The sequence below is a fragment of the Terrapene carolina genome, unplaced genomic scaffold (genome assembly GCF_002925995.2).
Source record: "Terrapene carolina triunguis isolate 2854851 unplaced genomic scaffold, T_m_triunguis-2.0 Scaffold130, whole genome shotgun sequence".
Lineage (NCBI taxonomy): Eukaryota > Metazoa > Chordata > Testudines > Emydidae > Terrapene > Terrapene triunguis.
In genome coordinates, this window is record NW_020664481.1 from 21,780,300 (window position 1) to 21,805,894 (window position 25,595).

The 25,595-nt window shown below is 46.4% G+C and overlaps 1 protein-coding gene across 1 annotated transcript in view; it reads right to left on the reverse strand.

Annotated features, from left to right (window-relative positions):
* The window catches only part of NLRC5 (NLR family CARD domain containing 5), a 76,858-nt gene that overhangs the window by 10,393 nt on the left and 40,870 nt on the right, over positions 1 to 25,595 (reverse strand). The window contains exons 21-37 of the mRNA XM_026652762.1: positions 25,324 to 25,395; positions 23,674 to 23,757; positions 22,385 to 22,468; positions 20,319 to 20,408; positions 20,094 to 20,183; positions 14,360 to 14,425; positions 12,331 to 12,414; positions 11,698 to 11,781; positions 10,503 to 10,589; positions 9,536 to 9,616; positions 8,979 to 9,062; positions 7,870 to 7,953; positions 6,474 to 6,557; positions 4,027 to 4,110; positions 2,413 to 2,496; positions 1,729 to 1,812; positions 679 to 762 (exon numbers count right to left, since the gene is read on the reverse strand). Of these exons, the coding sequence (XP_026508547.1) occupies positions 679 to 762; positions 1,729 to 1,812; positions 2,413 to 2,496; positions 4,027 to 4,110; positions 6,474 to 6,557; positions 7,870 to 7,953; positions 8,979 to 9,062; positions 9,536 to 9,616; positions 10,503 to 10,589; positions 11,698 to 11,781; positions 12,331 to 12,414; positions 14,360 to 14,425; positions 20,094 to 20,183; positions 20,319 to 20,408; positions 22,385 to 22,468; positions 23,674 to 23,757; positions 25,324 to 25,395 (1,410 nt within the window). The remainder of the gene's footprint in view (positions 1 to 678; positions 763 to 1,728; positions 1,813 to 2,412; positions 2,497 to 4,026; positions 4,111 to 6,473; positions 6,558 to 7,869; positions 7,954 to 8,978; positions 9,063 to 9,535; positions 9,617 to 10,502; positions 10,590 to 11,697; positions 11,782 to 12,330; positions 12,415 to 14,359; positions 14,426 to 20,093; positions 20,184 to 20,318; positions 20,409 to 22,384; positions 22,469 to 23,673; positions 23,758 to 25,323; positions 25,396 to 25,595) is intronic.

Here is a 25,595-nt window from a genome sequence, read left to right on the forward strand (position 1 = left end):
GTTGGGGATGTGGGGTTTGGGGTGCAGGAGGGTGCTCTGGGCTGGGACTGAGGGGTTCAGAGGACAGGAGGGGGATCAGGGCTGGACAGGGGGTTGGGGTACAGGGGGGCTCAGGCAGTCCCGCCCCTGCAGCTCCCGGAAGCAGCAGCATGCCCCCCTCTGGCTCCTACGTGGAGGCATGGCACTGGCCAGGTGGCTCTGCATGCTGCCCCATGCGCAGGGGCCGCCCCTGCAGCTCCCATAGTTCCCGGCCAATGGGAGCTGCAGGGAGGATGGGGGGCGGTGCTTGGGGCAGGGGCAGCGTGTGGAGCCCCCTGGCTGCCCTTGCGCGTAGGAGCCGGAGCTGGAGGGGGGACATGCCGCTGCTTCCGGGAGCCGCGGGGAAAGCCTCCAACCCCATTCCCCAGCTGGAGCGGGGAAAGCCCCCAACCCTGCTCCCCGGCAGGAGCTCAAGGGCCGGATTAAAAGTTCTGACGGGCTGGACGCGGCCCATGGGCCATAGTTTGCCCACCTCTGCTCTAGGCCCTGTGTTTCTGAAATCCTAGCTATGATTCTGTACAAGGCACAGGCTTGGGCTCCTCTCCATTAACAGAGTCTGTACAGCCCACTGATTCCACTGGGGAGAGCAGATGTGACGCCTCAGAACTGTGTACCAGCCAGTGTGAATGTGGGACTCACAGTAACTCCTCGACATGCCTGCAGCGAGCCAGAGCCTCCGCCAGCATCTCCCCTCCAGCTGGGCCAATGCTGTTCGACGACAGGCTACAATACACATGGAAACAGGCAGAGTCTGTCAATGGCTGAAAGGAGCCAGGATATACCAGATACAAATTAAACCGTGGCATGAATGGCGCTTTCGCTGCAGATTGTTTCATGGCTGAGAGGCGTGACAGGGAGCGCAGGGCATCGTAATAATGAGCTACCACTGAAGCAGGCCCGGAGATACCAATCCAAAGCTTGTCAAGAGACACACACGTCTCTCCATCAAATAGCTTGGAAGAGAAAGGCTTTCGAACGCATTAGGTTAGACCATCAGAGCACTGGCATGGGGGGCCTATGGCTGCTTTTTCTCTCAGCGGGTGTCCCCTTCATGGCCGAAGATTTGGGGTGAATTTTCTTACCAGCTGAAACTGGCCAGAAAGAGAAATTTCTCCGTTTCCCCCCTCCCACACTTTTGTTAGGAAATAAATGTAGCGGTGATGGGCCGTGCTGAGGCTGAAACCCTCCATGGAGCTACAGAACGGGTACACCTCTACCCCGATATAACGTGACCCGATATAACACGAATTCGGATATAACGCGGTAAAGCAGCGCTCCGGGGGGGCAGAGCTGCGCACTCCGGCGGATCAAAGCAAGTTCGATATAATGCGGTTTCACCTATAACGCGGTACGATTTTTTGGCTCCCGAGGACAGCGTTATCGGGGTAGAGGTGTAATGCATGGGCTAGGGAAGTGTACAACTATCCTATCAGGCCAACACACCAGGGCATTCACTCCCTGCGGCATATCCAACCGTTGGCCTCCAGGTCTCCAATAACGGGAGAGGCTTGTGCTGCCCAGGCAGGACACGGCAGCAACCTTCAGTCACAAAGCCAATTGCAGTCAATATGGAAGCCTTCCCAGTAACTTCTATGCAGGTCAAATAAAATCAGACGTGAACATTCCCCCCAACCTGAGCTCTAACTCTAATTAATCCCATTATTCAGCCCGAAACATAAAGCGACTCACTCGATTCTCTTTAGATTTTGCAATTCCGGCAGGAGCGTGGCTATTTTTTCCAGACCAGCATGTTCAATCTTGTTATGGCTTAAACTTTAAAGGGAAAAAAAAAGCCACATTATGAAAGAAAACGCGGAGTTTCCCACTGAGCACAATGTCTTAACAGCCCTGATCTGCTGGAGGGAACCAAAATTGCTTCACTATTCACAGCTGAATGAACTTCAAACGTCAAAAAGGGGGTTGTTTTCACTGCGTCTTGTGTTAGAGAAGAGACAGGGCTTGGTTGCAATGAAGAAAACTAACCAACAAAAAAGGGCCTGAGAGTGGATCTAGATTCAAACGTTTCCAGATCTTGGGAGCCCTGGGACCCGTTCTCAGAGACAGCTACAATACCCAGCTCCTGATCCAAATTTTGACAGAGGGTGTTCAAACTTGGCGTTTCGGTCGAACCCATTATATGCCGTTACATGTGCCAGTTCCTCAGCTCGGATCAGACCAAAACTTGCTCAGATTTTGCATCTGACGTTTTGGTTTGATCCCATCTCTAATTCAAGTAGCCCAGACACTAGAGCATAAGCAACCCCCATAAAACTTGCTTCTTTCCTATAACTGCACCTAGGAACACCCCCTGACTTGAGCTCTATAATCCATCCCCATCACTGGCAGAGAGATTACAAGAAAGGAGGAACCCACTTGATTTCTTCCATATGAGGAGTATTCTTCAGAGCTTCGGCCAGGTGGGAGCAGCCTTCACTACCAACATTGTTATTGTTCAAGCTGGAAAGAATATTCACAAAATACCACACATTAGACTGTTATTCAGTGGCATGGCTTTATGGTTAGAGGATGAATTTCACCGCTGTGCAGAGGGCCAGCGCAAGGCCTATGGGCCATCTGAGTCCCACTTAAGGCTTCAAGAACAGAGATATAAATGGAATGCAAGTGGCGCACTGGTGTTGGAATTCAAAAAGAAAAAATAAATCTATGCAATGCATCGCTCTGCTTGAAAAAAATATGCTACCATCAACCTCTGAAACAGCTGCATGTATCCACGGTAACCACTGAACAGTATACTTAACGGTGAAATGATCCACTCCGTGGTTTCCTGTAACATAACTGTAATGACAGGTTTCAGAGTAGCAGCCGTGTTAGTCTGTATCCGCAAAAAGAACAGGAGTACTTGTGGCACCTTAGAGACTAACAAATTTATTAGAGCATAAGCTTTCGTGGGCTACAGCCCACTTCTTCGGATGCATATAGAATGGAACATATATTGAGGAGATATATATACACACATATAGCTCTCTAAGGTGCCACAAGTACTCCTGTTCTTATAACTGTAATGCTATCGCTACTGGAGATTCTGATGGCTGTGCAAGTGAAAGACCCCCTCCGTGCTCCCACAAAGCAGGAAATTATGATCTTGGCTACATGTTTGTCTATTAACTGGACTTACATGGGAGTTTTTGTGGGCTCACTGGGTGCATGTGAATTTTTACGGGTGCATCTGTTGTGCTCAGCTTTGCAAATCTGCCCCTGAATGTTTCCTCTTCTCAGTGTATTTGCTGCGAAGAGGAGGATGGACACTTTTAAAAAATTTAAATATTTTTTAAAATGCTACTTCATCATTACTTAGTCAATAAAAGTAGGGACTACCAAAAATAGCAGAATAATGATGCAAATAGTGCAGCGGCTGCTAGCGTCACTGCAGAATTGTAGAACAGTGCAGCACCTTTGTGCTAAGATAGTTATCTCTTTATGTTAGTATTTATCTGACCCCCTCACTGCATTATCCCAGGATAGACAAAGCAATGTTTGAAGCACGGGAAGGATTCAGACTGCAGTACCCGAGTGACTCAGACATTAACAAACTTATCCTCAAAACAAACCTGTGAAGTAGGAAGGGGATTATTACCCCTATTGCACAGAGGTGAAACTGAGGCACAGACCTGCTCAAGGTCACACAGCGTGTGTGGCAGAGCTGGAAAAATGAACCTCCCTCTCCTGAGACCCCAACCAGGGCCATGTACACAGGCCCAGCTTTCCTTGCTGCTTTGATAGCAGGCCTGTCTACAAGGAGGTCAGACATACTCACGATGGAAACTTTCCTTCTTGAGTCTAGCACAGTGCACAGAACGTACGCAGATTCCTTAGGGCGAAATCTGCTCTCCAGAGACTACGCAATAGCTAAGCTGGGCATCAATGTGAGATGCTCAGGGAATGAATCACAAAAGTTCCTTCTCTCGCTAGTGTCTGTATGGCCCCGCTAACACTACAGTACGTGAAGGCCTGCGCAGACATACTTACCGGAGTCTTTTCAGTAAAGGCATTTGGTGAAGTCCTGGCACCAGCATGAGAATGGCCGTGTCATCGAGTCCCAGGGAGCCGAGGCTAAGAGGCAAATAGACACAGGAATGAGTGAGCACAGATCTAAACGGAGAGTTCACAGACCATGACCAATTTGCTAGGCAGGAGCTGTCAAAGCAATGGGAGGCTGACGGAGGCCAGCGTCAGAGCTCTCTATGGAAGCCGTGTCGTTATGTTGATCCCGCAGGGTTAGGAAAGGGAAGCCTCTTAACTGTCGTGTAAACGTTTTGCAGCTCTGTGTCCTCCACAGTGTGGGGCTGCTGAGGAGACTGCAATGGGAAATACTCTTTTCTGGTGTTACGAAGACCCTACCCCACTGAAGTCAATGGGAGTTTTGCCATTGACTTCAATGGGCGCAGGATGAGGCCAAAGGTGCATAAAACACATACACAGCATGAGAGGCAAGTTCTTCATTCCCTTTCAGGCAAACTGTCCCCAGGAGACCTGGAGAAAGGAAGAGCTGCCTCTCTGAGACCTCAAGCAATTACAAAGGCTGAGAATTGCAGGGTCATTATTAACAGAGACGGGTAGAAATGTTTCAGACGTAAGAATTCTTCATTTTTGCTTCAAAACCAAAAATATTGTGAAAGCATGTTGAGATTCCCCCCACCTGCCAATACATTCATTTCTCAATGGAAATTTATGATGGGAAAGTTTATTGCTCTTCAACAGGTTGTTTTGTTTGGTTGGTTGTTTTTTGCATTCCAGATTTTGACAGGACAGTTTAGTCACATGATGAGATTCCCACCCCCTCCCCAAAATGAAAATGTTCATTTGCGGATATTACCAATTTTTAAAGCAAATAAAAATTTGATAATGGAAAAATAACAGACATCCTTATATCAGGGGTCACATAGCTTTTGTAACAGGTGGTTACTATTTTGAGAATTTGAACAAAATACACTGATAATGATTAAAGGCTGGCCAATCACAACTAGGTCTCTTTTGCAGGTAACAAATACAAGTTATAAATAAGATGTATTAATACTTGTATGGAAAGTTAATGTATGTTACTAACAATAAAATTTTAAAAAATCCAGTGAGATTTCCAATAACTGCTAAAACATCTTCTTTTAAATTGCAAATCCTGTTATTTCACTGATGGTCACAACACTAGGTTTTATGTCTGATTGTGTGACATGGATGTCAGAAAATCCGTGTATTAAATGTAGAAAAATGAATACAAAAAATAAAACAAAAATCAGTGGAAAATTAGGAAAATAAAATAAGTCAGTCCTTCTAAAAACCATCGGAATTAAAATGTTTTAGAAATTCTTTTAATTTTCTTTTACCTGCTCTCATTATAAAAGGTGTTGATTTTTCAGGGTTCTTTATAAGAACCAAATAAAATAAGCAGGCTCAAGACCCTAACAATTCTGCAACTTTTCGCCTGTAAGATCTTTGGGGCAAGGATGCTGTTTTCTAAGGGTGATGCCTCCACAGTGATATGAATGATAAAATAATTTACTTTATGATCTTTAGGTTGCAACACTCATGGCTAGAGCTGAGCAAAATTCTTTGCAATAGTTTATTCCTCAAAAAAATGTAGTTTTGGGTCGACTGAACTATTTATGAATTTGGGTCAAATTCAGCAAAGAGTTTTAGCCAGAAAAAGTCAAAACTTTTCATCTCTACTTTTTCAAAAGGAAACATTCTAACTTTTCGTTTCAAAACAATGTTTAATTTAGAAATTTTGCTAGATTTATTAAAAAAAAACAAAAAAGGATAAAAACACCCAAAAACAAAATAAAAAAAAAAACCTGACAAATTAGTTTCAGGTCAAAGACGTTTTGTTTGACCAGAAACAATTTTTTTCTGGATTTTTTCAGTTCAGTCATGGAACCAAAAACTCAGTTCTTCTTTTGGCATTTCTCAGGACCATTGTGTCTTGGTCTAGTGTTAGGTCTTGGTCTGGGTGCCTTCCTATGGGTGGCACTCCAAAACAGGAGAAGTCAGAGGTGTACCATGGGTGGTTGTAAAGCAAGGCGTAAAAGTGCTTCTGTAAATGCCATCTGCTGCCACTAGAAGGTGCTACCTTCCTGGATATGGTGTATCTTCTAACACTGCAATGTGGTTCTTGAAATTACTGCCTTTCTGCAGTGGGACACGGGTGTTCACACATACTGCAGAGGTACTGAGGATCCCAAAGTACTTGGCTTGTACACAGAACCCTGCTCTCTCTGCCCTAATCACACATTACTAATCCTGTTCTGCCCATCCTTAGTTGCAAATACTAAGGAATTCATACTTCTCCCCCGGCTGATGTCTACCAGCCATCTGTGTAGTTACACTCATCCATGACACACAGCTTGTAAGTAACTGCAGTTTAATCATAAAATATAGACTGGCCTAACAGGGTCTACATAGCACCAGGACTATAAACTTACTTAAGTTCTTCAATAGCATGGCATTGCTGCAACCCTGCAACCAGGTGTCCCATTCCGCTTGGCGTAACACTGCTGGACGTCAGCCTGAAAAACCAGTAGCAGCACCGAATGAGAATGACTTCCATTCAGGCAGTCCAACAAGACAGGAGATATAGGAATCACTTCCCTCACCACTGATATGCAGCTGCTTCTGGGGTGGAATGCAGAAGCTTTTTATCAGCATAAAACACAACCGGGAAGTTGGGAAGTGTTAACACCAATTGGTACCCACATACTAAAATGCTGAGAGCCTGATATTTCCAAATAGAACCACAGAGGGGAAATTAGATCAACAGAATGTAAATGGCCAGGGTCCCAGGGCTGGTACTCATACGCCTGCAAAAAATGCCAAAGGGTCTTTAGAAACCATACATGAACATGGGATCTTGGATTTATACCCAAACATGACAGCTCGGCACTCGTTTCTCCCCCTGTTAATCTTGAATCTTTTTAGAATTAGGGGTCTGCCTAAAAGGAAGGACCCCTCAGGGCTAAGCTTTTGGCACATGAGGAGCCAAAACACACGAGAAGAGAACGTTTTTGTGATTTCCAGCTCCATTTTACAGACCCAAGAGAACTGGAGAGTCCAAAATGTTGGGTGCTGATCTGTACTGACTCGGACTCTCTGCAGGTTCCGCCAACAGCAACAGCGAATGAGTCCCAAAAGACTGTATTGTGTAAAGATACAGTCTATGGGCCTGATTCTCATTTAGCTACAGCCATTTGACACCACTCCGGGAGTATAAAGGGGCCTTAAAGTGAGAATAGATTATATTTACACCCTTACGCCCCCTTTACTGACTGGAGGAGGATAAAATGGCCACAGTGTACATGAGAATCAGGCCCTCTGTCTTTATATGTTTTTACTTAAAGAAAGGGGGCAGGACGTGATAATTTCTCTGAAGTCTTGCACCATGACTAAATGCTCGAGTGCCCCATTCCAACAATTCACAGAAGAACATTCTAGAACATATGCCATGTTAACACGCAGATATGCGAAGGTTGCAACGTTCACGTCTGAATTCCAATTTCCCCACCCAATGGGGCTGCGGTTTGGTCCGTTACAAAGTCAGGGGTCAGCTAGGGAGTTTTGATGCTGATTCGGGTCTGAACTTTTCTGCACTTCAGAAAAGAGCTTTGATCCAGGCCGCTCCCAAGAACCCAAAGCTCAGAGAAATCATGAAAATACACATTTGGATTTAGCCAGCGACACCAATTGCATAGGAAGGAGAGAGTTTCGGGGGGTAGTGGACTGGGGAAAGGGCAAGTGAGGGCAGTAGGGGAATCTGCTTGGAATGAGCCATAGTTCATGAAGGAGAACATTCAACAGTAACGAGCTTTTTAGATAATTACGTACTCAAACTTCCTCAGCGTTGGAAGAGTCAGAAGCACGTTGGCTAGCATCGCCTCTTCAGCATTGTTGAGATCAATATGAGACCAGCTGCAAGGACGAAAAAGCACATCCTCTCAGTGACACACAAAGATCTGAACAGCCCACAGCTGCCTTGGCGTGGTGTGATGCTTGCAATTGTTCTGTGTGAGTTAGCTGGTCAAGGGCTGCCTGGATGCTGACCCACCTCCAGGTCAACAGTCCATTGAGAAGCACTTCAAGGTATACGGAATAAGCCACATTTGCCCCCTTGTTGTTATAGCAACATAATCGCATTGTGATGCCAGGCCAAATGATCCCTGCATTCCCAGGCTCTGTTCTCCAAGCTTGCATAGTTCATGGAATTCTAAAGCCAGAGGGCAGCACCGGATCATCTAGTCTGGCCTCCTGCATAACACAGACAGGGGCAGGAGCTTGGTTTCATCAAATCGCACAGCTATAACCTGAGTCTCTCTAGGTTTGACCACCCCAGGTTTTCTTGCACGAGTCAGCTCATTCAATGTATTTCAAGCCCCAACCAATAAAGATCTACTCCTCAGCCCGAAGAGCCAACCAGGAAATGGCTGGCAGCTAGAGACAGGCCTTCTGTTGTGTCCCCGGGGTGCCGTTTGGAATTCTCATACACTCCGCGATGCCAGCAGAGCGCGTATGACAAAATGCACAGCGTATGCACCAAACCAAGCACGTCTTGCTAACCTTCCTGCACCCTCGGTGCTCACTCGCCGTAGGGTATGCGTGTCTGAGTGAGCTGTAGCAACGAGCTGTGGTCAAGCCACATGCAAGAACTAAATGTTAGATGGTATGTGTACTGCTGTGTCTAGCCATTCCTTCGCTGGGGTCACTTCGGGCTAAATTCTGCCCCTAAGTTCACCCCCTGGAACTCCCGTTGGCTTCAGTGAGGTTGGACGGGGAGCATATGTCAGGGGAGAATTGACTATTGACTACTATTGCTTCTCTACATGATTTTCCAGCTCCCCAGTCCCAGTTTCAGAGATGCATCTATTCTTCCCATGCACCAGGACATGAGAAACTATTTCCTTCCTGAGATAAATTGCTACACCGCTTTGAGAGCTCACCTCAGTTCCTGAAGCTGCGTGCATTTCTCAATAACCCTCTGGAGAAAGTGAATGTGCTTCCCTTCCAGCCCGCACTGATTCAACCTGCAGGGTGCAGACACACACAAACGCGACCGATCAACATCAGTGACAATCAACCCAGCTCATGCGTACACAGGGCCTTGCAGCCTGCAGCATCCCAATGGCTTTTCCGTGCTATATGGCTGGGTTTGGCAGCAGACCAGAGCTGCACAAACCCAAGCTCCTCCTTGATGTGCTTTGCCCACTCCAAAGTCTGGTGTAGAGTCGGGGAGACATGGCCCTTTCCCACCTCTGGGTGTCCCTTCATTTTCCCAGGCACAAGGGCTGATTTCCCTGCCAAGAGCATGAAAGCTCCTTGCGCTATCCCTTCCATGCACACTCTTGCAAAAGAAAGTGTCAAGCTGGCCTGGGTCTTAATGTATTCAAGGCCTCTACTTATTCAGGGTAGAATAGGAATGCTAGTGAGTTCTTTTATTGGATGATCTGTCAGAGGGAGCAACCTGCAATGAAAAGCACAACCAGATGCACCTCCTCACCTGCTAACCACAGACTCCATCTTCTCCGTTCGACAGGGGAACCCCATGCCCACTCGAAGGAGACCTTTGTCTTTTGATATCCTAGGAGAAGATGGAGATGACAATACATCACAGGCCCAGACCTTGCTGGATGCATGATACAAATGGTTCCAAACACCCTGTAGCAAAGGTTACTTTCCACAAGATGGGACAGAGCAGAAGAGCGCAGGCAATCAGAGTTTACTTGCTGAATGACTGGAAACCATCTCTGCCTAAGGACTTGACAGCATTCGTCCAAGGCTGGTTTCCAAACACAGACTTTTATTTTTAGAAAAGGAATTGAAAACTGCAAGATCCCAGAGAAACCTTATGGAATTAAGTTAAATCTTACTGAATTGAGTTTTTAGGTTCCCTTGTATAAAAATGCAATTGTTTATGTGTTCCTGTAGGCTTGTATGCAACTTTTCTAGAGATGTGACTAATGGAAATGTTAGGAACTTCAGAGACCCCTGGATGGACTAAACTTGTCCTGAGTGTGCTAGGTCTGAGCTTAGGCTGTTACGAATTTATGACCATGGAAGAGACATCCAGGTGGGGTTTGCCAGAGCCCATGTTGGAGTTGGGGTGATCTCTGTTAAGCTTATTAGCATGCACATAGGTTCTTTTCTTGTTTTAATATGTTCTCTTGGACATGCTTTTACCGTACGAATACATTAACTTGCATAGGAAGAGCTGTAGCTTAACTGAAGGCCATTACACTGTTGTTATTCGTTTCTGAAGAGAAAGCAAGCAGGCCTGCTTAGGCTGCCTGACTTTGCTGCTGAATTCACAGTATAACCAGGGAGCTGGGTAGAAGGGAGAGATGTCTCCACCCAAGCGAGGTGACAACTGGGGACCCAGGAGCCTGAGAGCAGGTGTCTTTCCTGGACTGTTGAGGGGGATTAGAGGCCCTGGATCTGTGACAAGCAGCTGTCCAGGCTCCACTTACGTGATCTCTGTAACATTCCCGTGGGGTTGGACAGCCATCTGCAGAAGGCTAGCGATACTTGCATTCCGCACCCATTGCTCTTCAATGCTGCAATGCAAAACACAGGCAGCTTTGCTTTATTTCATGAGCATCGTTTATCTAAACTACTCCCATCTCAATGCTACGTCCCCATATGTGTCTGTACAGCCCTTGGTTCTCAGCTCACCCTACTCAGAGGGGCTACCTCAGGGGAGGAAGCACAGTGCAAACTGGAAACAAGGGGACGTTAACCTTAATTTTTTCTCTTTTTGCCCCCAATATTTCTCATTTTTTCCCACCAGCTGTAATGAGAAGACCGGATATGGTGTGTCCTTACTCGCCACCACAGGGTAGAAGATGGCAACAGTAACAATGCAAAACAGTTTGGGACAGGAAGTAAAGAATTAATTATTCAAATGAAATGTTGCAGGGACAGGTTCTTTTTCCCTTTCCCCCTATAACTGGAGAGGTGTTTAACAGGTCACTTCACCTTGAATGGTCCCTTGAGATATGCGTTAGTTATTTATGCTAAGCAATCTGTTCCACCTTATGTTGAGCTGTGACACTCTGAGTACCTTTCCCAGACCTGAAGAAGAGCTCTGTGTAAGCTCCAAAGCTTGTCTCTTTCACCAACAGAAGCTGGTCCAATAAAAGATATCACCTCCCCCACCTTGTCTCTCTAATATCCTGGGACCAGTACGGCTACAACACCACTGCATTTGGGATGGTTTGGCCAGACACAGTGTAATTATCTTACAGGAATTTCTGCCTAGGCACTGGGGGTTAGCATCCGTGCTCTTACAAAAAGTACCAGGGGTTCTTTAATGATCACAAGTGATTACGGTCACAGTTTTACATGTATCTAAAAATAATGGTACTGCCGGCAGCACGGCGCCCCCTTGTGCCATGCTGGACACAAAGGGGTTGTCTACAAAGGGAAATAGCCCAGAATAACTATTCCATAGTAGAACAGCTATTGTGCTTTAAATTCACAGCCTCGCTTATTTCACGATATCTTCCGTGTGCAGACAAACGTTAAATCACTGCTGACTCAGACAGCAACTAAATCCCAGCCCCTCTGCCTTCCATACCTAGATGTTGTTTTCAACAGAATTGGATCCTAGCTTATCAGAACCAAAGTGGGTTTGACTCACAGAGCACTAGAACCATTCTGTACCTTATTCTCAGTGTTCCCAGACTTTTCCTCAGTGCCTGCAATAGATCTTCCACCGCCCTGGTTGTCATGTTGTTGTTTGTTGATCTAGAATCATAGATCATTGTGAAGAAAGATTTCAGACCTAAAAGTGGCAATTCTTCAACAACAAAAACTTGAAAAACAGGTTCCAATGTGAAACTGCGAAACTGGAATTAATTTGCAAACTGGACACCATCAAATTAGGCCTGAATAAAAACTGGGAGTGGTTGGGTCATTACAAAACCTAAACCTAATTTTCCCCATACTAATTTCCCCCTACTGTTACTCACACCTTCTTGTCAACTGTTTGAAATGGGCCACTCTCATTACCACTACAAAAGTTATTTTTCCTCCCTTGGTATCCTGCTGTTAATTGAATTGTCTCGTTAGACTGACCTCACACTTGGTAAGGCAACTCCCATCTTTCCATGTATTTATACCTGCTCCGGTATTTTCCACTCCATGCATCCGATGAAGTGGGTTCTAGCCCACGAAAGCTTAGACCCAAATAAATTTGTTAGTCTCTAAGGTGCCACAAGGACTCCTCGTTGTTTTAACAAAATATTGTTAAGCAAAGTTCAGTCTATGCCAGATTCTCAGCAGTATCTAACTCACATGTACTCCGTCAGGTTGGTGCACTTTTGCAGTAGAGAGAACAGCTCTGGCAGGTGTTCTGGTTGAAAGTTGCACTCCGTTAGTCTGAAAGAACGGGGGAGAAAACTGTATTAGTTCCTTCTCTGTTATTAGTCCCTTTGATCCAGAAATCACAGGCATTGCAGCATCTTCTGAGAAAAGAGGAGGGACAGACAACATCTAAGTACTAAAACACTGCGAAAAAGATTTTTGGTAAAATCTTAAGAGTTCTTCGGTATGCTATGATGCAGCCTATTATGAGGGTTCTTTCACTCTACCTTCCACAAAATACTCTTCTGTAACTGAAGCACAGGGATGGATAACTACTGATGATTAAGAGTTAAGAGATGAACAAGGGATCCAGGTACATTTAGCAGAGACTGGTGGGATAAAGGATTACAAGAGATCAGAACTCAGAGGGAGTGTGTGTAGATTTTCTCTCTCTCATATGAAGGGACTATTATTATTGCAAGGAAACCAGGAGGAAATACCTGATGGACCAATTTTTAAAAAGGGTAAATGGGATGACCTGGGTAATTATAGACCTGACATCAATCCCAGGCAAGATAATGGAGCAGCTGATATGGGACTCGATTAATAAAGAATTAAAGGAGGGAAATGTAATTAATGCAAATCAACATGGGTTTATGGAAAATAGATCCTGTCAAACTAATTTGATATCTTTTTTTTATGAGATTACAAGTTTGGTTGATAAAGGTAATAGTGTTGACATAATATAGACTTCTGTAAGGTGTTTGAATTGGTACTGTATGACATTTTGATAAAAAAAACTAGAACAGTATAAAATTAACATGGCACACATTAAATGGATTAAAAACTGGCTAACTGATAGTTCTCCAAATGCAACTGTAAATGGGGAATCGTCATTGACTGTGTTTCCAGTGGGGTCCTGCAGGTATTGGTTCTTGATCCTACAATATTTAACATTTCTATCAATGACTTAGAAGAAAACATAAAATCATCACTGATAAAGTTTGCAGATGCCACAAAAATTGGGAGAGTGGTAAACAAAGAGGACAGGTTGCTGATTCAGAGAGATTTGGGTCACTTGGTAAACTGTGCGCAAGCAAACAATCTGCATCTTAAAACGGCTAAATGTAAATGTATACATCTAGGGAAAAAGAACCTAGGCAACACTTACATGACGGGGGACTCCATTCTGGGAAGCAGTGACTGAAGAAGTTTGGGTGTCCTAGTGACTAATTAGCTGAACATGAACTCCCAGTGTGATGATGTGGCCAAAGAGCTAATGCGATACTGGGATGCATAAACAAGGGACTCTCAAGTAGGAGTAGAGAGTTTATTTGGCACTGGTGTGACCACTGCGGGAATACGGTGTCCAGTTCTGGGGTCCACAGTTCAAGAAGGATGTTCATAAATTGGAGAGAGCTCAGAGAAGAGCCATGAGAATGATTAAAGGATTAGAAAACATGCAGTATATTGATAGACCCAAGGAGCTCAATCTATTTAGCTTATCAAAGAGAAGGTTAAGGGGTGACTTGATTACAGTCTATAAGTATCTACATGGGGAACAAATATTTTAAAATGGGCTCTTCGGTGTAGCAGAGAAAGGTGTAGCATGATCCAATGGCAGGAAGTTGAAACTAGACAAATTCAGGCTGGAAATAAGGCATAAATTTTTAATGATGAGAATAATTAACCATCGGAACAATTTTCCAAGGGTCATGGTGGATTCTCCATCACTGACTATTTTTCAAACTAGATTGCATGTTCTTCTAAAAGCTCTGCTCTAAGAATTATTTGGGGGAAATTCTGTGGCTTGTTTTATACAGGAACTCAGACTAGATGACCATAATGGTTCCTTCTAGCCTTGGAATTGATGAATATGCCATTTGTTACAGATATTATATTATGCAATTCCTTAGGATCTAGAAGGCAGAGAGATGTTTTTCATTCTTCTCTCTAAAGAGGGGAAGACTCTAGCTTTTTAAAGGAGATTGAAACACACACAAAATACTCATACAATTACCTCAAAATCTTCCTTGGTTCATCTTCTCTTGTGAACTTGATGAGTGATGTTGCCTTGGAGCACAAACTGCACAGACAAGACCACATGAGTTTAGGATACACTGCGCTTTGGACACATCTCCAAGGGACCAGACTTTTAGTTTAGATGCACAACTGCCTGTGCAAAATATGCCTGCAATTGTGTACCTGATATGTGTTTGCATGCAACTGTCCTAGGGATTCATTGGGTTCAAAGCCTCTAAAATGAAAACTAAACAGCAACTAAACAATAAAGAACTAAAGCAAGAACCTGCTTAGCAGCTTTTAACATTAACAGAATCAGTATTGTCCATGGACTATACTTTTGTCAGGCGTGAAAGAGATTAAAAAAAAGAACCCAAATTCAGTAAATCAAGGATTATTTTTGGCAATGTCACACAGAATTTAGAGAATTCTAAAATGTAGGTCTTCTGAAAATTCGGAGCTGAATTTTCAGATAGCGGAGGCAAGCTAGTGCCCATCAGAAAATGTATATGCATCCAGGGCCAATGGGGGGGGGCAGGAGGACTATTTGGCCTGGGCCTCAAGCTCAAAGGGGGCCTCAAATTTAGACACTCGTTAATTTTTTGGCATTTGATACGTTTTGCTACTTGTTTTTATGCACATCCCTATCGGACCAAAATGTGACACACCCTCTCAGCTTAGAGCTGCAAATTTAAGCAAATAAAAAATGTGATTTGGTAAAAGACATAATTTTTTTATTAACTGATATAGATTTTGTCATATTAAAGAGTTTAAAATGTTCATAAATATTAATAAAAATGTATCGGCTCTGATGGCACAAGATGAGACTGTGTCCTCTCAGATCAACTGATTATATAACCAACCCACTACTAGTGGCTGGTGCTGGATCAAGTGCGTGTTGAAAGAGGCCTCAAAAGCTGGAAGTGGCCCAGGCCTCTCTGGAGCTCTGAGAGGGCCTGGATGCATCTATATTTGCACACACAATGCCCAGATTTGCATATATAAAAAAGGACTTGCACCGACAGAATAAGGTAATGGCCCAACTAACTTCCTCATTTGCATATCCAAATATTCATTTGCATGCACAAATTTACATTTTGTAGGAATGGGTGCATGCACACAAAAAGTTACGTTGGCTGATAATTCGACCCTTACAGTCAATATATAAACTTTAGGATAATTAAGTGAGAGAAAAGAATTAATGACAAGAAACCATACCTGACTTGAACTTCTGTTACATTTCTGCATGTGGAGAGGGTGTTAATTAGATGCAGCACTCCATCCTGAGATATTTTGTTATGGCTGAGGCTACAACAATAGAACATGATGATTCATATAGTATTAGAAATCTCAGTTACAGCTACTGTTACATTTTGATGCAATTTGGTGCTGTCAGCGTACGGCCATGTCTACACACCAACTAGCTACCCGCGGCTGCCCTGTGCCAGCCGACTTGGGCTCACGGGGATTCAGGCTGTGGGGCTGTTTCATTGCTGTGTAGACTTCCGGGCTTGGGCTGGAGCCCGAGCTCTGGGAGCCTCCCACCTCACAGGGTCCTAGATCCCAGCCTCTAGCCCAAGCCTGGAAGTCTATGCAGCAGCGTAACAGACCCGAAGCCTGAGTTAGCTGGCATGGACCGGCTGGGGTTTTTCTTTGCTGTGTAGACATAGCCGAAGCGTCTCGTGCTGACATTTGAGAAGAATGAATATTTGCAAAGAGACACTCAGAGTTTTCAAATCTGTGAGAGACTAGAGGGTCTGTATCCCCTTTAATGCTTGTGTGTACCTCCAATTATGCCTAAGATATTATGGCAAAGTCCCTCCTTCACGGCACTGGCATAACTGCACTTAAGTGACAGTCTCATGCCTTTCCCAAGCATTCATGTGTTGCGCAGCAGCCCCGCCATCTCAAGCCATGTTAGGAGGTGGGACTTCCTGCTGGGAAGTGTCACTAAAATAGCAGCTCTCGCTGAGAGACTCCCCCCACGGCAGAAAGCTGCTGACTGAACGGGTGGAGACTGGAGTTCTCTGTTTATCTGCAGAACAGGCACAGCTCGAGCGCCAGGAAGAGAATCCAGCCCGCAGGGGCAGATGCAGCCAAAGCTGCGATCTCTGGACATTCGCAGAACTTCCTCCTGTTTTGTGGACTTTCTCTGCCCTGTGCAGATTGGCTGTTTGCTCCAACCCTTCCCCTTCCCTCCTCTCAGTGTCTCTTCCCATCACTTTCACTCCACACTTGTCCCTCGTATCCTCTTTTCTCCTGCCTTCTTCCGCTCACCCTCCCTCCCAATTCCCTTCCCTTTTCTGTCCATTTCGCGTATCCCCTCCTAAGTAATCCCCCACCCCTTGTGGATCTAACACGATATGTCTGACTAACATTTGCTGCCCCATCCCATTGCTCATGCTGCTGTTCCACCTTTCCCCTTGTCTGTCTTGTCTATTTACGCTCCTCGGGGCAAGGACCGTCTCCTGCTCTGCGTCTGCACAGTGTCTACCTAGCACAAGCGGGCCCCATGCTTGGCTGACCCGAGGCACTACCATAATAATATGATTAATAATCATAATAATTAATAATAAAAGCTTCACACTACAGCCCTACCGAGGGCCTGATCCGACTCCCACTGAAGCCAGTGGAGAGACTCCCATTGATTTCACTGGGTTTTTGATCAGATTCTACATCACTCGCTCCTGACCTGGAGGGACCGCCAGGAACAGTCCCATGGGGCAGTCCAATCCCCACAGCCCATTGAATCCTTGGCCTCTCCAATGAGACAGGACAACAAGGGTGGCCACTAGTCCCACACGTGCTGCTATTTTTTAGGAGGCGAACGCCTCCCCACTAGGCCCCTCCTGTCTTCTGCTGCTTTTGGTGACGAGCTCGAGAGCAGGCACCAGTGCTCCGAGCGAGTCCCCAGGTTCCCAGGGCGCTTTCTTACTTCAGCAAGCGGGAAACGTGCATTTGGAGCAAGCGATCCAAGAGGCGTCTCAGCCCCTCGTTGCCAAGGTGATTCCCAGAGAGACTGCAAGGGAAGAGAACAAGGTGAAAAACACCCAAACAAATTCACATGTGAAATTCAGGCCAGAGCGCTCCCTTGCCGAGGTTCCCAGGTACTGCACAGCCAAACATCGCGGGCCAACGCCCCGCCCAGCACCACATGGTGGAAACTAGAACGTGAGTGTTCCACAAAATAGATTACTTAGATTATCTACTAGGAAGTTCCCATCCTGTCACCCAGGTCTCTGGCTAATGGAGCAGAATAATCTGGTGCCCTCTTGACACATTACACAGCACAGATTGTCTTCAACAAAAGCACAAGGGGTTTGTTCAGTGTATTAATCTAAAGGCTCACATGGTGGAAAGTATTTCTTACAATGCATAAAACAGGCGGTCAATTTACAAACAATAATAATACCTAGTTCTATAGCCCTTTATATCAATAGTTCTCAAAGCACTTCACAACCTTTAACGTATCTCTCCACACAGCACCGCTGTGAGGCAGGGCAGTGCTGTTAGCTCCATTGTACAGATGGGGAACCGAGGCACAGAGAGGCCCACGGTCACACAGGGAGTCTGTGGCAGAGCAGGGAACTGAACCCAGATGTGTTATGAACTGTGGGTTTTAAACCCGGGTTCGCAGAGTTCCCCGGGGTCATCTTGCTCCACCCCTCCACCCACTGGCGACTGGGACTCCTTGAAGCCCAGCTCACATAGGAGACTCCACCCTGGGCCCTGATTGGTCCAACACCGGAGATCCTGATTGGTTGCTTCCTCTATTTAAGGCAGAAGAAGGAACAGGATTGGAAGTTGTCCCTACAACTGGGCTCCATCCTGCTTTGGGCGCCTCATCTAGTGCTACCTGCTTGTGTCTCCTGATCCTGATCACCTGATTTCCTCATTCTGCCTGATTCCTGGTATCTGACTTGTGGTTCATGAACTTGGCTCCTGACCTTCTGGTTCTGATCCTTGGCTAGTGTGGGGACCTGCCGCCCTTCCCCCCAACCCCCACTAATCACTAGGCCTGGCTGCCTACATCCCAGCCCTGAGAAGGTATCCTAAGTCCCACACTGCACCTTCTTTCCTCTCCCTCATTACAATGGGCATTTCATGGTATATTCTCAATTGAAGGGACCAAGAGCTGTAGCCATTGGCTAGCCATGTGCAGCTGAACAAATAAAGGCTGAGTTTGTTTACAGTTCTTCTCGGCAACTGGAGCATTGGAAAGCAAAGGGATTTTATACATACGACGCTGTCATAGAAAACTACCTCACAAACCTAGCCTCACAGGGAGAACTCTGAGATAACAAAACTATTCAAGTCCCTTTACCAATCGGGGTAACTCAGCCCCATTGATTTCGGTAGGCATTTAGGGTACTCAGCACCTCACAGGATTGGGCCGTAAAGGCCGGATCCAAAGCCCAGTGAAGTCAATGGCAGGACGCCCAGTGACTTCAATGAGCAGTGGGTCAGGCTCTAAGACCGAGATGTACATTAGTCCAGAGCAGAGTGGAAACACCTTGTTCCAATTGGTGGGCTGAAGTTATCTCCTGGGGACTCTGTGTACCAGGGAGCTCCACAGATCCCCACAGATCGAGGGAGTATGGGTGGGACCAGGTGAGTGGTCCCTCCGGGTCTGGGTTAGGCCACAGAGGAGGCAGCGCAGGGAAAGCTCACAAAGCTCATTCCTTTCACTTCCCTCTTTGTTTAGATGCTGTTAGATACTGGATATACAGACAGAGTGAGCCTACGGGGCTTGTGTGTATGGAGACACCTATCTCTATCCACCCAGCTTTCCCTCACTGGCTCTGTTCACCTTCCTTTCAAGGCCACAGTGGAAAGTCAAAGCCCACTTACTCCAGTTCCGCAAGACGACCACATTGTTCAAGGATTCGGCAGAGTTCCTCAACCTCGTTCTGACCGATGCTGCAGTCAGTTAGCCTGTTTGAAGACAGATGAGGGAGACAGAAACAGCATTTGAAATAGATCCCGAGAAACAGCCTCGCACTGACTTAGCCTCCGCACTGAAAGCTACAGATTCCCAGTCGCTTGCTTGTACAGCAGTCTAGGGGCAACGCCTGCATTAATGAACGAGACTCTGTAGCCCTGCCATTGATTGTAAAGATCTTTGCAAATATTCATTAAGCCTCAACACCTCTGTAATGATTATCCCCATCTTTCAGGCAGGGAAACAGCTACCGAGAGGTAAGACCCACATTTTCAAAGATGGTCACTGGTTTTTGGGTGCTCATTCTGAGACACCTTGAGCCTGACTTTCAGAGGTACCAAGAACCTCCCGCGCCAATTAATTTCAGCAGGAGTTACGGGCCCTTTTGAACATCACACACAAGGGTTCTTCAAGCTGAGAACCCAGAACGAGAGGCCACTTTTGGAAAATTGGCTACTAATGACTTGTCCAAGGTCATATGAGTCACTTGCAGAGCTGCAGATAGAACCCCGGAGTCCTGACTACTAGCCTCCTGCTCCAACTGATAGATTACAAGGTGTTCCAGAAACACACCTTTCTTCTCATGAGACTGGATCCTGGACTTTTGCACGACATGCACAGATACATGGTGCTGCCCATGCAAGGAGTGACAATAATTCTTATTCCTGATGTTAAAAGTATCAGTAAGGATTACACCATGCATGGTGCACATTTTATCCATGCTGTTATTTAGTCAAATGTGGATTCATTTGACATTATTTCAACAAATGCTAACGTTTTAGAAGCAAACTTATAAATAAATAATGTATGGCCCGACCTGCAGGATGTTTCTTGGCTTTCTATCCTCCCCGCTAAATGCAAAAAAGCATTTTCACTTGACCTGTAGCAAACACAAGCAAAAATAGTCATTGCATCCACAGCCACATTCTTCGAAAAGGACAAGGCTCTCAATTCCATTGGTTGGAATTCAATGATGGCTGATTTTTTGGAGAAACAGGAGGTCTCAGTTCCTTACCTGACTTCTACTTCTCTGATTCGCTCACACAGGTTGAGAGAGCTGGCCAGTAAGAGAGTGCAATTTGGTGAAAACTTGTTATTCCTAATACTGGAGGAAAAATAAATAAATCAGTCTTCATCTTCAAGGAAGGTTGGTTCCATTAACGTAGGACTTGACCGTCACTTCCACAAACTCAGACACAGACACGAGAGGGCCTGGTTTCCAAAACTGTAGGTGTGACACTGTTCTTGCCTTTGAACAACTAGATTCTCCACTGCATCAGCTCTGGTTTTATACTGCTGTCACTTCACTGTTGTAAAGCTGGAATAACACGGTGGTGAATCAGTTCCCTAGCCCTGGTCTACACTGGGGGGGGATCGATCTAAGTTATGCAACTTTAGCTACGTGAATAACGTAGCTGAAGTCGACGTACTTAGATCTACTCACCGTGGTGTCTTCACTGCGGTGAGTCAACTGCTGCTGCTCCCGTCGACTCTGCCTGCGCCTCTTGCGGCGGCGGTGTACAGGAGTCAACGGGAGAGCGCTCGGGGTCGATTTATCGCGTCTAGACTAGACACGATAAATTGATCCACCCTGGATCGATCGCTGCCCGCCGATCCGGCGGGTAGTGTAGACATATCCCTAGTTTGCATGTGTGATTTTTTTTTATTGCACCTGCAAATCCATTTTCACATGTGTGGATCAGGTAGCTACACATGCAAGCGATCCATTAGATGGATAAGTGGCCATTTACATCTACACAACTGCAGCAGCTCTGTGTGCAAATGAGTTGCAGATACGCCCACCTACACGCTTGGAAAGTGACTGCCAAGGGACTGATCTCCAGTGCTATACGGCAAGTCAGTGTCCAAGCTTGGGTCAGAATTCAGGAGCTCTTAGCCCTTGTTTCTTCTCTTAGACATTTTGTGGTAGGCTAATCCTAAAAGGTTCAAAGTTTGTGTTCTTTTTGGATAAGCAGCCAGGAGCCTGATGCAAAGCCAATGGAAAGACTCCCAGTGACATGAATGGGCTTTGGATCAAACCAAAACTTATGAGGCCTGGTCTACACTACACAGTTTCGCTGGAGCATGAAAAAAAAATACCCCCGCACCTCCAAAACTGTCATAGCTATCCCGACAAAAATCCCAACACAAGTCTGCCGACAGAAGAGTGCTTCTGTCCACTTAGCTAATATCATTCGGGGAGGTGGTGTAGTTATGCTGGAGGAAGAACTTCGTCTGACAGCTTTCATTGAGTCTACACTAGGGCAGTGTTTCTCAAATGCCAGGGGATTTTTCTGCAGTCACAACAGCCTCCTGGGTGGAGATGGGGGGGTGGGGGAACAGCGCCCCCTCCCTGCAGTGCCCAGCTGTTGCTCCTGGCTGCCTTGGTGTTTGCTGGCACCGCCAGCAGGGGATCAGCAGCCTGCACCACACAGCCTCCTGGGGGTTCTGGGCAGCGCCTCTGCAGACACATGGGACCAGTGCGTGTCCTCAGAGGCTTTGGGCTTTAGGCCCTGGGCTCCAGCTCTGGGCTTCAGCCCGGGGCGGCGGGGCTCGGGGTTGGAAAAATTTTCAGAACGGCCACCAGCGAGGGTTGGTGGCCACTCTCTTAGGCCACCAGAAAAGTTGGTCTGAGAACCCCTGCACTAGGAGCCTCTGCCAGCATAGCTATATCAGCCAAGGCTTAGTGTAAATAGGACCCGAGTCTGCAATCATTGGGCTGGAAATCATGAAAAAAAGAAGCGTGGAACCTCCAGCACTTTTGCTTCCCGATGTAAATACATGAGAACCGTCTTTCTTGTAGCATTTCAGGAGTTGGGGACCTGGGGGCAGCTAGAAACCAAGAGTGGCATCCAATCATCTCAGTATCTTAAAAGAGGTTTAGTTTGTGTTTGGGCGTGGACAGAGGAGAGGAATTGGGGTGAGTGCGTTTCTGAGTGTTTCTGGACTTGGTTTGCTTTTCCCTATGTTAATGTAGAATGATGCGATGATTTATTAATGCTGGTAGGACATACTGCAGCATTATCGCTTTCAAAATGAATATTTCATGACATCCAGCAAAACAATGGCCCCAAATTTTACCTCAGTAGCTTCAGACTGTGCAAACGTGGTAGGGACATTAGCAGCCTTTCAATGCTTTGATCACTCAGCGCATTTCTAGATAATCTGCAAAGCAAGGGAGAAAACACATTGCAAGAATAGAAATGATTTGCAAGCTTCACAGTTAGTAGATATTAAAACAATACACCTCTACCCCGGTATAACACGAATTCGGATATAACGCGGTAAAGCAGTGCTCCGGGGGGACGGGGCTGCGCACTCCGGCGGTAAGTGGTAAGATTTTTTTGGCTCCCGAGGACAGCGTTATATCGGGGTAGAGGTGTATATTCCTGTTGAAAAATACACACTCGGCTCAGAAATCCTTGACTTCAAAGGTTTAAGTTTCATTTACTGGAATATGGGAGTTAAAAAAGGACAGCAAAAAAAACTGTTGAGAAGTGAAAACGGCTGGATAAGTTATGAGAGACCACTAGCTTCTAGATCATTCGTTTTATAAACATCTTTATGGGTTTGATGCAGAGATCACTGGGTAAGGGTCTCTGGCCTGGGCTACACAGGAGGCCAGACTATCTAGAACTGGATCAGAATAGTCCTACATGACCGTAACCATCTCTGAATCTAGGCTAGGTAGGGGAACAGAAGGGTGTGCCAGCACTGCATGCATCCAGGGGAATTTACACACAAATTATAGAGTTCCAGGAAGCCAAATTCTGTTCTCAGATATACTGGGGTAAAACCAAAGTAACTCTCCTGAGGTCATGTACAGGGTGTCGGAGGGAAGATACTTGTATATGAATATCTGGATTAAATTCACCTTTGGTGCAAAGAGCCAGTTGAAGACATAACACTGCACTGAGATCATGTGTGTGAGGGCGGGGGAAAGATGGAGCAGTCAGACAATTCTTTTCTGCCTTAGGAGGTGATTCTGAGCTGAAGGCTGCAATGGGGGTGAGTCATGAGACTTGCATTTACATGGAGACAGAGGCCCCAAACACTCCATGCAACTAGCACCGGGGGCTGAAGGCGATACGCCAGCCCGTAGGCTGGAAGAGCAGTTCTGGCGGGAGGAGACCCTGGGTTGGGAGGATGGATTTCATCACCCCAGGTGCTCCGTCTGCACAAAGCGTAGTTACTCCGGGCCAGAACGTCAACTGCAGTAAATGGGTATCGCTCCAATGAAGCAAACAGAGTGACACTGATTCACACCAGTTTGAGATCTGGCCCGTTGGTTTTATACAGGCGGATTTCACTTTCTAGGAGCACAAGACAGCCTGATGTATAGACACACTTACACAATGCTCGGCACTTACTCAAGTTCTGTCAGTCCAGTGCATTTTCCAAGGATCTGGCAGAGCGTGTCCATGTCCTCGGGACTCACGGTGCATTCCCTAAGACTGAAGCAAACCGCATACTCAGGATCCTCAGATTTACCTTCTACAGCGGGGATGACATGGGAAACTCCATCTAGACCTTACGTTTCAGGCCGAGCTGCTGGCCTGGGTGTTCAAAGCCAATCTCAGCCCTTCTACCTACCGCCTTGCTCACTTCACAAGTGCATTCAGAGGGACGGTTTTCCTGTTCTAAACCTTCTGGGCCAGATCCCCAGGTGGTGTAAAGGCAGGTCGCTCGATTGACTTCGGTGCAGCTCTGCTGATTCACAACAGCTGAGCATCTGGCCCCGTGTGATCATCCCACTTTGTGAAGAGACTGAATGGAGCTGCCTCCTTGGCAATACAAATTCCTTTAGGAATCAGCACTTGTTTTCCCAATGTCACACGCCTTCTTGGTTCCCTCGAAATAGGGCCGGGAACATTCCTCTCTCGCTGCATGGGGCTCCCTTAATGAGAGTTAGGGTTACATAGCGAGGGAATAGTGTTGTGAGAAGGCATCTGCTTTTCCCTATAGATGGGCCTTTCCAAGGCCTTCTCCTTAGCTGGCCTGATCCCGCACTGCCTCACACTCAGCAGTCATTTACACTTGTGCAAAGTGTGGGTAGAACACTAGTGTGAGTAGAGAATTCCGAGTCTCACTTTGGCAGGTATCAATTACTCCGTGAGAGCAAAGCAGTGGGGAAATCAAGCCCTGTATATCTCAGTCAACTGCGATATGGGAAACAGATCCAACCAAACCAAGACACTTTCTATATAGCACGCTATACTGTTTTCTTAGCAGACTAGCTCATTTGAATTATGATTCTCTGTGTGTGTACAGGGGAGGAATAGCATAATACCCTATGGGCCAGATCCTCAGTTGGTGTTAATTGTCATTGACTTCAGTGGAGCCGTGCCAATTTACATCAGCTGAGGACGTGCCTCTATAGACAAGTATTTCAGGCACCCAGATCTCTTTTCATTCCAGTGGTGGAGGGGCTGGGAAGGTGATGCCCCAAAAGTAAATCATTTAGACAGGGCCGGCTCCAGGCACCAGCAAAGGAAGCAGGTGCTTGGGGCGGCCAATGGAAAGGGGCATCACGTCCGGGTCTTCGGCAGCAATTCGGCGGTGGGTCCCTCAGTCCCTCTCAGAGGGAAGGACCCGCCGCCGAATTGCCGCCGAAGAATGAAGCGGCGTGGTGGAGCTGCCTCCGAAGTGACGCCGATTGTGGCTTTTTTTTTGTGTGGCTTCGCCGCCTGGGGCGGCAAAAAAGCTGGAGCTGGCCCTGCCTTTAGAAAGATCTCCCCAAGAATGCTCTTAGATTTGGAACAGCTGTAGGGTCCCCACCCTTTCTCTCCACCTCTGCCAATGCTCTGACAGCTGTGACTGGCCAACCAGAGGGGTAGAAGGCAGCTGTTTCAATGGGAAGCAGACTCTGGCACCCTCTCTCTCTTTAGGATGAGAACTAGGCAGTCCATGGAGAGACCCTCTGGGGAGATGAAGGACTCCCAAAACGATCGTGACCCACGCTTGGCTCTTCTGACATTTCTAAATGAAAAAATGGGAGCCAGAACAGAAAGTTGCCATACCGAAAGCAATGGTCGTTCTCTAAATGTTGCGGATGAGCCGGGAACTTTCCTGCAGATCTGGTCCTGATGTTCCTGGGGACAGAGTTTTTGTTACCATTTCAATTGCACCAAGTGCAAAACACTATGTTGTCTATGGGTAGCTGACCCTCCATGCCTCAGTGCAGTGGCCTCCCACACCAGCCTCCCCGGGCCCCCCAAAATGAAGCACACATTGTTCACAGGAGCGAAGACTCATGCCACCCCTCCAACCCCGGGGTGCCTGACATCCATCC